General features: G+C 36.9%; 1 protein-coding gene across 1 annotated transcript in view; it reads right to left on the reverse strand.

The window, feature by feature from the left end:
- Positions 1–172: 172 nt before the first annotated feature.
- The window catches only part of brinp3a.2 (BMP/retinoic acid inducible neural specific 3a, tandem duplicate 2), a 32692-nt gene continuing 17370 nt past the window's right edge, over positions 173–15494 (reverse strand). The window contains exons 3-8 of the mRNA XM_039647770.2: positions 14802–14992; positions 13326–13516; positions 8446–8551; positions 7282–7518; positions 5752–5974; positions 173–4520 (exon numbers count right to left, since the gene is read on the reverse strand). Of these exons, the coding sequence (XP_039503704.1) occupies positions 3404–4520; positions 5752–5974; positions 7282–7518; positions 8446–8551; positions 13326–13516; positions 14802–14992 (2065 nt within the window). The 3' untranslated portion in view covers positions 173–3403. The remainder of the gene's footprint in view (positions 4521–5751; positions 5975–7281; positions 7519–8445; positions 8552–13325; positions 13517–14801; positions 14993–15494) is intronic.

The raw sequence follows: 15494 nt of genomic DNA on the forward strand, positions 1-15494 counted from the left end.
AAGAAGTCCATTTGCAAATAACTTGTTCATTTTTAATGAATAGTATCCGGAAATGACAATGTCAACAACGTAAAATTAAAGTAATATGAAATATTACTTCCTACAGTTAACTATGCCCACAAAGTTTGAAAGTAAAAGCATTCACACAAAGTAAAACATTGTAATAAAACTATTTGTGATGATCACATTTTTATTCATCTTCCACACAAAACAAATGAAGTGTATGATGCCCAAAAAGTTTGGTATATTAAGAGAACTCTAAACTGACAGAACTTTTATCTAAACAAAATTGAATGCTGCCATTGTAATAACTTGAACTGCATTGGATGATCTTCCGTTTAGAAGATGATCATCTCAATTTTTCCAGCACCTCACTCAGACCCCAGAGAAACATAAGTTTGCTGGAGAACCCTGCAGTCTTGCAGAAAAAGCATGCATCATTGCCATTGAGATACATGTAGGTCTGCACACACTCCCCACACCATTCCAATTGGCCAAAGCATGCAGCAACTACAATGGTCATACTAAGAATGCTGGTACACATTCTGCAGCAGAGAGCTTCTTTCAGAGAAGACATGATCTGAAATGAGTTAGATAAACCAGTGACTTTCTGACTCACTGCATCTAGAATATCAAACACGTGTGCAACACTGCCCTTAACCTGGTTGACAACAATGTTCAGTTAACTGCATTGTTCATCAACTTTTTCTATTATGCATGCTGCAGCATTCATGACCTCCAACTCAACTTCTTGAAGGTTTTCCAGCACTTCACTTCCCTCTGTGTAACACCTGCTGTACAAGATGTGTGTAATTACCTTTACAGTCGGGGTTTGCTCAAAGCTGCTGATTCACTATCACTCAAACGTGTGTTCAACAAGATCAACGGACCATTCAGAAGACAAGAATCGAAGGAGGCAAAGGTACACATAAACTTTTCCAACCACACCTATATCTATTTAGGAAATGTAGTAAATGATAAATGGAATTTAGTAAATAAATAAAAAAGATGTGAACACCTTTCTCCCTCGGTGGGGACCACCCTCGGTGCTTACAGCCAGCCCCCTCGAGAGCTGACTGGTCATGCTGCACTCCCAAACAAACAACACAAAGAACATGTGTATCCCCGCCCATTAGATAGCGTGAGACACGCGCGTGTAGGTCTCCCACACGTTTAACTGATGACAAGGCTGTCAGAAAAAACGGTTTTGAGTGAAAGGTACTTCAGATCCACGGATTGAAGTGGTTCAAAAGGGGGAGCTTTCAGGGCCTCGAGGACAATAGAAAGATCCCATAGGAACAAACGTTTTGACAGTGTTTCAATGTGTATCGCAAGTGTTGCAATGTGTATTGCAATATTTGTATATGTAAAACTTTCCTTTGTCTGAAATGTATCTGTTGTTGTTCATGAAACATTTTCTTTATTATTCAGCACAATAATATGTAAACATTGAAAAAATGATGTAGCTAAGGGAGTTAGGTAAGGCTCTTTTTATTCATTGTGCTAATTCTAGGTAAAAGGTGCAAATTGCACAGATTATGAAGAGGTCGTTTGACACTTTTTTTGTTGGCATTAAGGTAATCTGTCATCATGTGTTGATTCTAACTAATTAGCATTCACACTGTCTGAATTAATGAACTGTAATACGAGAAAAAGTAAGAAATAGCTGAACCGAAGGGGGGGGAAACAACATTAATTTCCATTTCTGACAAGCGTGAACGGCAAAATAATATGCATTGTACTGAGGTGGCCAAAAAAAAGTAAAGCAAGACTGTGTGTATTCACAAAGGCACACTGGATTCTACAATCTTTGCCCGATTTTGGCATCACTGTTACATTACATTCTAATGTAAGGCTCATTTATATATATATATATATATGGTATAAGATAAACTGTTTTGATAAAAGTTCTGATGTAACAAAGTATGGTAAATAAAAGCCAGTTTTCAACTATGAAAGACATGAATTAAAAATAATAAAAACAGACTTAGACAAATACAAACCCTGAATTCCAAATTGTGAAAAAAAAGGTTCAGTTAGAATGTAAATAAAAACATACAGCCCCAAACACTGCATATATGTGGTTCCATTCAAGTTTGACCAATACTATATTCACAGACCCATTTACATTTTTGATCCATCCTCCATGCCTTTAAACATCCCTAACTAAAAAAAAAAAAAAAACAAAAAAAAAAAAAACATCTATACCTTCACTGGGTCCGAAATCGCATACTGTCAGGTACTACATTTGAATTTGCTTTTTGACTGTTACAATGTATGTTCTATAGGCCTAGTATGCATATGGGTAACTATGAATGAATTTCAGACATACTACATCTGGCATGTTGCTGTCACATGACCTACAAGCATCAATTGCTTTAATTTGCTAAAATTCATAAATCCTCTCCCATAGCCTCATATCCATCGAATGTGCACTGCAGAATAATAGTGGAAGGAGGGTTTTTGTGTACTTCCCCCTACCGTTTTTCGAATACTTTCCCCCTACCTTTTTTCGAATACTATGTACATACACTTTTGTCATATTGTTTTTTGCACACTATATAGTAGGAGAGTATGCGATTTCGGACACAGCACCTTGTCTTTTATTGAACTTTTTGAAAAAAAAAAAGTTCTAAGCCAACTTGTAAACGAGTTACATGCCAATGTGGTTTAAATGGGACATGTAATATAGGGGAAAAAATTATATTAATAAAATAATATCTAATAAAATCAAGATAAACTCCTCTATACCACTAATGTACAGGACATTGTTTCTATAGTGAATTAAAAAAAAAAAAACAACACGCTGTAACGCTTAGAGTAGGCTAAAATAAAACTACATTCTCTCTTCCAATGAGAGACGAGACATGAATCTAACAAGCATAATTATATTAATAAATCTGTTTCATTATTATTTTATCAAAGTAGTATATCATGTTCAATGTATTTAATTCCTCATTAAGTGCACTCATTGCAAATATAAAATGTGTTTCATATTCCAATAAACTAAACTGTCACATAGCAATAAAAATATGCTGATAAATAATGCAGCCATTACTCCATTACAACCATGATGTTTTAATAACAATTTATCTACAAAAAATGACTGACATCACTGTATTCTTTCCAAGGAAAGTGCACTGTCACTGAAGCAAAAAAAAAAAAAACCATATAAAAAATTACAAACAAACACTCCATATATTTTTCAAACCGCCTCTTTGATCTCAGTGTACTATACAATAAAAATAAGTCTGTTCTTCTGAGCAAGATGATCTACTAGTGAACATTAAGTCACAAAAAAACGTTTTCAGTGCCCACTAAAAGTCATTGCAGCTTTGACTTTAACAGTCTACTCTGCATTTTTACAGTTGTTCTATTGCTTTCTGCTGTGCTGCTTTAGCCATTAGCTACAAAGTTTAGTGGTCTCATAATCCAGAGAATTGGGGAGACGGGAATTAAAGGACTGGAGTGAGGCGTGAATCCGGACCACTTCATTAGCTGTCAGTTTGAGACGGTGGCGTAATAAGCAGGCGAACAGGTCCAGAGGTTGCTGGCCTGGTGGGGATAGTCGGTTGACCCGGTCTCGGATCTCCAGCAGCTGGAGCAAGGCCGAGTCCTGCGAGCCCTGCGTGTACGGGTAGTCCAGCTGCAGGATCAAATCCCGGATTGCTTCAGGGTCGAAATGCATGCTGTAACCGAACACTTGAATGCTGTTGATCTTCATATACCCCAGATTTCTTGTAGGGTCGTCCATTTCTAAATGCTCCAGGTAAACGCTCTCATTGATCCCAGCGCCGGGAGTTTTGATACGGCTCCTCAGGTAAATGTGGATCGTCTCAAAGAAGGTCTTCCACTTGTTGCCCAAAGTCAAGGTCCAGTTAAAGCACTCCAGCGGAAGGTCCAGCTTAGCAGACTTCCAGTCTGGAAAATTGTTCTCGTTTACAGGAATTAACCAGCTCTCTGAGTGGCTCCCTCCGAAGGGATTGATAAAAAGAGTGAGCGCAGGTTCCAGAGTGCTGTTTTTAGTAAGGCAAATTTGCATGGAGATGCCTAAGAGCATATGGACTAGGTTGGATTTGTATTTGTTGCTCTTTAGCGTGAGCAGCATTCTCTTCCTCCACGAAGGATCGAACCAGCTATTCAGACGCATGTCATTGCTGATGAAGATAGCATGGACCTCCAAGCGTCGATCGGCTCTCTGTAGGAGATAGCGTAGCTCCAGATCTTGAAGATCAGTCTCAAAGCCCAGGTAGTTTTCTGTGGAATCCGCCACCATTGGTCGACAGGACCCTTGACTTAACGTGTAGCCGACATTGCAACTGCCGCAGCGTGTATGGTTGTCGCTAGCACAAGCAGCGCAAGCGGGACCTTCACCCACAGAGCATGGTGTAGGTACCTGGCAGGAACTGTGGTCATATGCACAAATGCAGGTGTGCAACTCTTCTGAGAAGGAGCCTAGCTGGTTGTTCTCAGAGCAGTATAGTAAAGACTGGAAGTGGTTCAGCCAATACGACAGCGGCCTATATTTTAGGAAAAATAAACATCAGTTATAGTCTGCCTAAACGCTGATTGTTGAGATTAAATTGTCATGTATCCGAAACTGGTACAGCAGCAGATGGCAAGATTAAAACTAGCACAAACAATTCTGTTCCACAAAAGATACTTTTTTTTTTTTTCACAAAGAAAGACAAGTACATATTGTTTCTTTGAATAAATGTGCCAATTAGGCAAAACAAAATGTTATTCAGCATGTCACAATTGCTTCGTGTTTTATGTTAACCTATAAATGTTCTGATACCAAAGGATTTGAAAAAGTCAAAAAATAAAATGAAGACTGCATTAAATCGCAGGTTCTCAAATGGTGGGTTCAAAAATGGCAATGGCAATGATACAATAATGATGAAATAATTTTAAGATATAGATTAAATGATAAATTAATTTCTCTAATTGATTTGTGAATTAAATATGTAAATAGTACCTTTAAGATTTATTTATGAATTATGAATTATGATTAATCACAGAAAAACTCTGATTTAATTAGTTAAAGGTGTAGTTGACCCTAAAATTAAAATTAAGTCATCATTTACTCACCCTGGTGTTGTTCTAATGTATGTCCTCATTTATTTCATGGACCATAAAAGTCAATACAATGACAGAGAATAGCAAGAAGCATTACACTTAAAAAAAAAAAAAATACATGCAAAAGGATCACAGAATACGACACATGCCGTGTATTCCAATTATTCTGGGGATATGTGATAGGGTTTTATGAAAAACAAACTGAAATGGTATGTATTATTTAACTTTTGACCTTTTCTCTGCATGGCTGCAAGACGTGCAAATTTGTGAGACTCTATTAGTGCCACAGTTTACTCCATGTCGCCCAGATGTCGCCATACGACATTAGAACAACACCAGGGTGAATAAATTAATAATTAATTTTGATTTTAAGGTGGAATACCCCTTTCACATTTTTCTTATTAACCATATAACTGTGTATAGTTACAAAAGAGACCTGTACAAAAGAGACAGGAACGCTCGTGCTTCTTTTCACTCTGAGGCACGCTGACAAAAATTATTTTCCGCAACCCATGGAGTCTGAAATGTGGGCCACTCATGAACACAAGTAATCATGATAAACACTATGTGAAGACTTGATGCAGTAAATGAGGACATTATTCCATTTCAGAATTAAGTATCAGTGTATTTATCATCACAACAATGAGGAGATAATGAGCCTGTTGTGTTCACCTTTCCCGTGGTAAGTTGATGTGGGGCTGCTTTTGGCACCTCTTACTGAGGCTGAAGAGCTTGTAAACCACTCGTTGGGCTCGCTTGAAGATACTTTTCATGCTGCTTTCCAGCTGCTCATAACGCCGCTGAAACACACCATCCAGCGACCACAAATGCTGGATCATTGAAGAGTTAAGGAAGAAATTCTGTGGCAGCCTCATCAGAAATGTTTTGAATTCATCTGTAGGAGAAATGAAAAGTTATTTCAGATATAGGAGTGTTGTCATGTAAACTTGACTGAACACTGGCTAAATGCCTGGATGCGCTGCCTTTATACTTCACTCTGCTTGACAATAAGAAGGAATCGTTTCACTGAAGAGACATTTTTCAAGGAGCCCCTTCAAAGCATTTCATTTTAGCTGATGGGGCAGAATGCTGAATGTCTTTGATTTCCATAACAGAAGGACACATCTATGATACTTGAGAAAGTATGTATATCTGGCTCTTCCTGTTAGCTTTAATACATAAACTTCGAAAGTAATTGAACTCAGGGATATTTTGGGAAGTCGGAAAAAAGATGAGAGTGTGAAATAAAAAAAATAAAAATCCAATCGTTTAAATTTTGCTCAAGCATTAATGGTTGACCTCGACAGGCAGTAATACAGTACCTAAACATTATGCTAAGTGCTCTCATTCATACGCTTGATGAAAGATGCTGGATGGGCAATAAAGCATTTTATGGGTGATTAATCCTCCTCAACATACTGTAAGGCAATATGTTGAGCAGGATCTTTTTTCTAATCCAACATGGTCTCTGAAGGGCACTGTTTGGCGAATGTCAGGATTCACTAAAAGTTGTTCATGTTTCATCAGTCTGGCCTATTAGAGCAAATTATTTAGAAATAGACTTTATTCAAAGTACTAGTTAAGTTAGTTAAATAGTTGATCATCAGCAATGATTGGACTGGAGTAAATTACATAGTTATATAAAATACTATAACTTACTAACTATAATTATATAATAACATTTCAAAATATGGCATAATATGCTACAAATAATAAAAATGTATTGCTTTGGGTCAAAGACTGTGCAGTCCATGCAGCTATCAGGGAATGTTCTCAGAAATTTGACAAATATTTTGGCATGGTTGTCTCAGTTATGAACAAAATATTCTTGTGTCGCTTTATAAATGTCTTTACTGTCATTTTGTGATCAATGTATTACATGTTTCAATGTATTGCCTCCTTGCTGAATAACGTTAATATGAATGTTCCCTCATCTGGTTTATAATAAAAATGTTCTCAAAACGTAAGCACATAAACAATGTTTATCTTTTATTTATTTATTTATTTTTTTAAACATTTTTAAAAATGGGCGTTATGAAAGTTCAGAGAACATTTAGAAATGACGCTTTCATAACTTAATGGGAACGTTTGCAAAACATTTTTTTTTTCATAGCTGGGCTGGTGATTGAGATATTTCTTTATGAAAAACTGAATAAAAAGTTCAAGTATTCAAATGAAATATGATTGAATTGAATCTCTTACCTGAATCTTCAAACTCTTTGTAGGTAAGAGCCCATGATTCAGAGATTCGCAAAAGGCTTTCCTCCATGGCCTGAATATCCATGTAGGGGCAGTTGCACTCTGGAAACTTGGGGTCACACTTGCACCAGCAGTCATTGTCTCGGCAGACAAATGTTCCCTCTCCATTGCAGGCAATGTAACTAAGAGCTGCTTGGACAAAAGTGTCTCTGAGATAATCTGGCAAAATGACCTGCAAACCTTCAGATACAAAAAAAAAAAAAAGAAAGATTGTTATAAGAACACTGGGTCACCAGAGTTAAGCGGTTTTAAGAGGGTCATGTGGTCACCCAACCCGATCTCACGAGAATTCGTACGAATTTTACGAGGTGGCTAATTCGTAACAATTTAGTAACGTTAATTCGTAACGTTTTTGCTAAATCGTACATATTTTTTGTATGAATTCGTACGAATGACCTACCCCTGACCCCGCCCCTAAACCTAGTAACCTACCCATCACGTGGGTTTGGACGAATCGTACAAATTCGTACGAGTGAGGTCGTATGAATTAGTACGAATTAGCCACTTTTTAATCACTCGTACCAATTGGTCGTGAGATAGCGTAGGGTCACCTAGTGCACACATACTGTACGTACACTACCTTTTTTAAAGTTTTAAATCTATACGATGTTTACGTTTTTTTTTTTAAAAGAAGTCTCTTCGGCTCACTAAGGCTGGATTTATTTGATCCAAAATACAGCAAAAACAGTAATATTGTGAAATATTTGCCAGCCTTGGTGAGCAGAAGATACTTCTTTAAAGACCTAAAAAAAAAAAACAAAAAAAAAAACGGAATTGTGCATGATAAACTTGGATGTCTGCCGCGGTACCTGAAATGTGCCACATGCCAACACTTCTTAACAATACTTTTTTTTAAAGTACAAGTACAAAGATTTTGACTCTGTTCCAAACCTAGTGAGCTGCCTCTCAGCCTGACAAATGCATACATTATACACAATGTCAAAATGGACTTAAGAGCAAAATCAGGTACCTTTGATTTGTCCTGTCAAGAGCAATAATTTGAAAGGAGCCCACTAGCTTTTGGAAAGAGCCATAAAGAAACATAAACAAAATGTTTCTCACAGTATTAAAACTTAAAATACTTGATTTGAACAAATTATTTTATACCTTGCAAATGGACTTTGTTCTCAGGACTCTGAACCAGCACAGAACTGACAGAATCAAGGTTGTCATAGTTACTGCATCCGAGAGGGCCAGTTCTTGTTTCAGTTACCTGGGAAACAAAATTTACACCACAGAATTATTCGTTTCATCACATGGTTACTGTACCGTGGTATTTTACATGAAAAATAAACTCCTTTCCCCTGTGTTCCTTGTTAAAAGGAATATAAAGCAGCCTGGCTGTGAACAGATGCATTATACGAACTTCCTGTGCTTGCTGACTCAGACATGGTGATAATGCACATGCAGTGGTGGTCCTCTCACAGATAATCACTTACAGTTCTTCTCATCTTATTGAGAGAGCCAAGCAAGCTGTTCTGCAATGTTTCTTTCCCCCCTTTTCCGTTATGAAATGTTTAATTGATTAGCTTCCCTATTCAGAGATTCTTTCACACCCACACAGAAAACAGAAGCCCATTTCTCTCTACAATGCAAAACATTATCTAACCTTAGCTGAGGGTACTTAATAATGGTCAGACTCTGTGTAGCCCTATTGACTCCGGCATCTCAATTGACCTTTTCTGCAAGCTAGCCCCACTATTGTCCGCATTTGCAATAAGAGATCACACTCAATTTTTTTCCTTCTCTTTTCTAGTCATCCTTCTCTCTTCATGACACTCAGAAGCACGCATAATTGATTCACACTTTTCTCTCTCATAGTGCCAGTGAACCTTCATCAATTCAGTGATCTCTTTCGATTCAGCCTGTCAGACGATATCTTTTCCAGGCTGACAGTTAGACAAGGTAAGACAAGGTTGTCTTCTGCCACTCCATCACAAACCCACTGAAGAGTCCAATGTTGGTAACAGGGAACTCTGCAGCAAGTAGATTTGCACTATATGGATGTTCGATTTTTAGGGTAAGGTGTTTTTTTTTTTTTTTTTTTTTTTGACGCAACTTGACCTTTAATGTTGCACAGGGTTATACAATCTTATATACTCTTTCAATGCTGTTCAAAAGTCTGGGGTCAGTATGATTTATTTTGGAAAGAAATGAATAAAATATGTTTACAAAGTAGGGATACATTAAATTGATTAATAGTGACAGTACAGGCTCTTTATTCTTTACTCTCTGAAATGTTATCAAAAATGCATTTCTTTAAGAATCAGTCACAGTTTCCAAACAATAAATAAAAAAAATAAAATAAGCAGAGAACTGTTTTCAACTGTGATAATAATAATACATGTTTCTTGAACAGCAAATCAACATGAATGATTTCTTAAGGATTGCGTGTCACTGAAGACGCAAGAGTAATGTATTAATATTTCACAAAAATATGGTTGTTACTGTATTTTTGATCAAATACTGTATATGTTGTTTTTTAAGAATTTGAAGAAATTAATTAATTAACAATAAATAAAAATCCATATATATATATATATATATATACATACAAGTACTGCACTCTACTATCCTCTAACTTTACTGCACTCTAATATATGGCTTGAATCCATTGCTTAAATAAAAGCTTGAACTGCAATAAAGCACTAAGCTTAGCTCAGCAGCAATTTATTTATTTTTTTTATTTTTTTACAATGACCATATCTGACAATCAGATGATACATCTATATGCTTTATTATTTAATGCACCATATGAACTGCAGCATGATATTAGATTTCCTTTACAGATAACAGCTGTTATTCAAAGCAAATATTTTGCATGTCACAAAATACCTTGTAATGGCAAATTATAGGCCACCTGGATTTGTGTGATCCTCTGCTGTTCTGGCTTACTCTGAAATATCAACAGTCTGCTGTTGATTCTCAGGCGGCATAGCGAACAGCTATTAATGATCATTCAAATATTGCAGTAGACCTCAAATAATATTCTGACAGGAGGTATAAGCTACCAAGTTTTGCTTATAGGCTGTTATTTTTTACTCCAATTTCACAGATGGACAAATACCACAGCTTCAGCACTTCTTTTTGAAAACAACACTAGACAAGAATCCATATCCAGATTTTCAATGCATGTTCTCGCACAGCTAGGACTTTGACTTGTTGCAAAAGTTGGTCCCCATGCAGTTTACTTTGGTTACGAACTGCTCACTGAGACAGGAGGCCATCTGACTGAATATGCTGTTCAAACACAAAAACAGACTGGACAGAATGGAGGGATGTCAGCTGAGAGTAGCCCAGCTAACAAAATATGCGCTTAGAACATTTTGCAAACATTCACATTAAGTTATGAAGATGTCATTTCTGAAAAAGTTCTCTGAACTTTCAAAACATTCAATTTTTTTTAAATAAAACATTTTTTCTTGGTTATGAAGACGTAGAGTTCGATGTCCAAAACACGTTCCATGAAGGTTGTAAAAATTAAGTTTTTATGTTACGTTTTGAGAATATTATTAAAGGCCAAACAACTTTGAACGAACACAGTATATTTCTGTTTATGGAAGAATGTTTGTTCAATACATTGAGAGCACCTTGCCAGAACATTAGCCAAAATTGCTGTTTCATGGAATGGATGGTTTTGCTTCAAAAAATGTTACTTATAACAGAACACAACAGATAATTCTCTGCAAAAGAGTTTGTGTCTCCCTGCGGTTACAAATCTGATGCGGTGTGTGTTTCAGAAGCTATTGCTGCTAGAAATTCAATTCTGGCTTGGCTGATCTGGTATGAAGAAATTGTCAAATCATGAGCAAAATGATCCCCGCCGATTGCAGAATGGCTCGCGATTTCACAAATTAGACAAACAACCTGGGCAGGACCACAAAGGTGGGATAAAGCCTAACTTTGTAGAGTGGTTTGCTCCTGTGTTTCCCTCTCACAGTGCCAGATACCGACCCACACTAATAGGCTTTTCCAATGAAAGGAAACGGTGCCCAGTGGGGGGAGCTAGAAACCTCATTCTGTACTCTAGCTCTGTTTAATCTGGAATTCATATGGAGAAATGTTCGCCTCTGTCTGTCCCGTGAAATTTAGACATGGGTCAACGCCCTGCGGAAATGATGCGTGTGGCAGAGGCCCCTGCTGCTTCTGTGATTCATTCTCTTGCCCGGTTGGAGCTTCACCGTCCTGCCTGGCAGGCTGCTTCCGTCACTCACAGAGCTCTTTTGCTTTTCTCACCAGCAATAGACAAACATAGCTTTGACACCTGAGATCTGCCATCCCAACTGTAATAAAACCGTCTAAGCATTGCAGCAGTTCTGTGCCGAGGGAAAGCGCTGTTGTATATACAGTAATGGGATGGGGGGGGGGGGGGGTCATCAAAGTGTGGTCTGGAATATATGTGTCAAACAGTGTGCTGCTGTGATAGAGCAAATGTCTGTTTGGGGGATTTGTACAGCTTTGTGTGACCAATTTTAATGGCTGTCAGCAAAAGTGTAACAGCAACTGCGAGAAGTGCTTTGAATGAATCATTATAGAGTATATGACAAATATGAAGCATAAAGCTTTCTTTGGGTATTAAAATGAGTTTGTGCTGACATGTGAGAATTTTTATTATCTTTTTATAAATATTAAGAAAGTAAGGCATGACATATGGCAAACATGATTTCGAGACGTAATAAAGAAAATTATGTTAAAAATGGGCAAATTATTAAAGTTATTTTGTTTTATGTTCACTTATTGATGATGAGCCCTTTCATGTAATACTTTAGGGGAAAAAAAATATGTCCAAGTGTTATTTTCTTTATTTTTCTTTATCTTTTCATTTGGTACTTTTTCAGTACACTTACCCCTGGTTTCACAGACAAGTCCCAAAATAAAATGCATGTTTGAGCTGTTTTAAAATACCTTAAAATATGTCCGTGCCATTGTTTTTTCTCAAGATGCACACTAATAATGCTTTCTTCTATAAGGCGCATTTAAAAAAGCTTAATAATTTGATTATTATGTATGCAGTTCAATAAAAGCAAGCAATATATAGATATACTAAAGTACTAAAGCAAAATAGCAAACTTTTATTATCTTCTATAACCAGCTCTAGATGGTCAGTCACTTAAGTATATCTGTAATTCTGATTGAAACTATTGAAACTTCCATCTAGAGCTGGTTATAGAAGATACAAATCCATCATTGTTTCAGTACCATAATTCTATGTCATCTTGTTTCAATCACAGAATATATATATATATATATATATATATATATATATATATATATATATATATATATATACATAACTCACAATTGCGAGTTTATGTCTCACAACTCTGAGAAAAGATGCCAGAATTGCACGATATAAATTTGCTATTTCGCAATATAAAGTCAGAATTGCGAGATGTCAACTCGCTATTTTAAGATAAAAAGTTGCAATTATCTTTTAAAATGTTTTATTCTGTGGCGGAAACAAGCTTCCATATAATACAGAAAAATTAGGCTAAATACTGCTATGCAAAGGCAAAATGCAGTAACCAGACATTTTGTCAAATCTGAGGACCAAAATCTCTTAAACTCTCATCAGCCTTGTTATAGAGAATAACAGAGTCAGTAAAAACTCTTTGACAATGTGATAATTGGGCAATCCAGTAAGTTGACTGGAAAATTTACTAAAAACTAAAGCCCTTTTAAATTTCAGTGTTGCAATATTTACTGCAACACTGAAACAACACCATACTCATCATCGTAGGCCATCTATAAATCTCATTCTTGAATAACATGTACAACCCAAGCTAGTTTTCCTTTCTCACTTCGCAGAACATATACAGCAGTGAATGGACATTTCTAGATACCCACTCATAGCATATGACACATTCCATAGCAGGATCATGGCAACAGGGATAGTGAAATAAAATGCCCTTTGCTACACTGTACATTATTATTCTTGAGGAGTTGAAAGAACGAAGCTGTGGGCTCTGACTTGACTAATGACATACCTTGATGGCAGTGGAAGCAATCTGGATGTGATGCAGTTTTCGCAGAGTACTCTCTCTGTCTATGAAATAGGAGGCAGCCAGCTGGTGCAGGGCCTCCAGAGTCACAGCCGTGCTGTTACTTGTGTAGTCACTCGCCTCTGCTTTCTTACTCAACTTCCTCTTGTCCACAAATATAGTCAGAGCCTCCTCTCCTAGACAAAATGAAAGAGAATGATATAAAATTGTTTACAGTAAGAAATTATCTATTTTGTGCACCTGCAGAATCAATTATGGATTCTGATGTAAGCTGTTCCTCTAAGCTGATTGATGACAGGGCTAAGCAAAAATCATGATTTTCTAATTAACCATGATCTTCATTTGAACAATCCTTCATTATTTTATTACGTTGATTATTAAAATCCCAAGATCATTCATTACAATTATTTTCAGTGGATTTGTATCAAGTATCAGTGTTTCCAGCACTACTTTTCAGCATTGAAGACTCCAGTTGAATCTTCAGCACCATGGCATAGGAAATCATAATATATCTTGGGTTGAGTTTTTGGAATGTGAGTTGACAGTTTGTATTGACTATAAAGCAATTTAAAAAATATCTTGTACTACAAATAAATGGCTAGAAATGTTATTTTGTTGATTCAGAAACAAATATGAACTGGCTCTTTTGAGTGAATCATAAACCTTTGCACGACAAGTGTCGCCTGATTCCCAAAACACATGACTCGTATGAGCTTTTAATGAACAGTTAAAAAAAGACGAGTTACCGGTTTAAATAAGCCTAAAACACTGTGTTTTATTATTTACAGCACTAGCAGATAATGTCAGCATAATGGACATTTTAACTATAAATAGATCGAAATCGAACTGAATGCTTATAAAGCAGAATTAACTCAGGAAATTTGTGTCAGTTCCCAGCCCTATAATATAAAGCATATCAGTGTGATTGTATCTTTATACAGTATATGCTCTGTGATTATCTCTTCAGTTTGTATTCCTGGCAAATCTCAGCAGCAAAGCCATGACTTGCATCTCCATTTTCATGCTCTAACCTTACACAATATTGCTTGTTTTCCAGAGCAGTGAAAGTCACATCAGTTGTGTACAGCCAATACTGTTGCATTACGTGAAGTAACTTGTAAGCGTAGGTTTTTCCGAGTTTGAGAACTGAGCAAAATAATGTGTGCAGATTTCAGAAAGATAACCTATTGTGGACAAAGATGCCTTCTGTTTACACCTGCACCCCCCTTCAAAACACACAGTGGAAGAAGTAATACATTATAAAGCAGTAGGAGGCAAAACATGTCAGAAGTGATTTTCCGTGTGGAAATTGAGAGTAAATATGCATGAGATCTATCAGTGTTTCTTTTGAAAAACGAGTTGGTTTTCAAGCTCAGTTAAAGTAGATATAATGACCTTTGTGATAAACCACCAGAAGGATGTGTCACAAAGCAAATAAATAAATAAATAAATAAATTCTACCTCCTAGTGTAGCTGACAGTAGAAAATGGGTCCCATATTTCTTGATCAGGTTGTCAGTAATTAACTGGGCAGTGGGTCTGCGTCCCAGGAGTCGAATGTTCCTTATAAACTCTGAGGTGAGAGGCAAGGGGGAGTTCAGAAAATCCCGTCGCTCTACAGCCAAGTTATTCACTTTCCATCGGCCAAATTCCCTGCATGAGAAAAACAGAGACAGTAAACAGGCTTGTCCCTAATGATCTGTTTACATTAACATTTCTCTACTGTTTTGGGCATGATAGAAGGAGGCCTGCAGGGCAACCAGTGCCACTGCCAAGCTGCATCTCTAGCCTCAGGTTCTCAGAGCATGTTTCATTTTGGGGGTGAATAATACCATGCGTCGGGAGCTGCCTCCGAATGTGCAGCTGACAGGTGCTACGCTCAATAAGCACTTCGTGACAGAAATCTGCCCCGACAGAAAGCCTGCCCTGTGGTTAAAACCAATACCTTTTATAAGAAAAGAGGAGGAGAAAAAAAAAGTTAAATGAAAAAAGAAAATACTGCCACAAAGCTCTGAAATCATTCAAGGCAAAAGACAGACAAAAAATACCCCAGGCTTTGGTGACTCATGCATTTTTGTATTTTTTGCCACTCCTATGTTTCCTCCAGAGCACCACATGACATGTAATTGAATAAATATATCTATGTTTTATGATA

Source organism: Pimephales promelas, chromosome 8 (assembly GCF_988280905.1).
Source record: "Pimephales promelas chromosome 8, fPimPro1.hap1.1, whole genome shotgun sequence".
In the NCBI taxonomy this organism is placed as follows: Eukaryota; Metazoa; Chordata; class Actinopteri; order Cypriniformes; family Leuciscidae; genus Pimephales; species Pimephales promelas.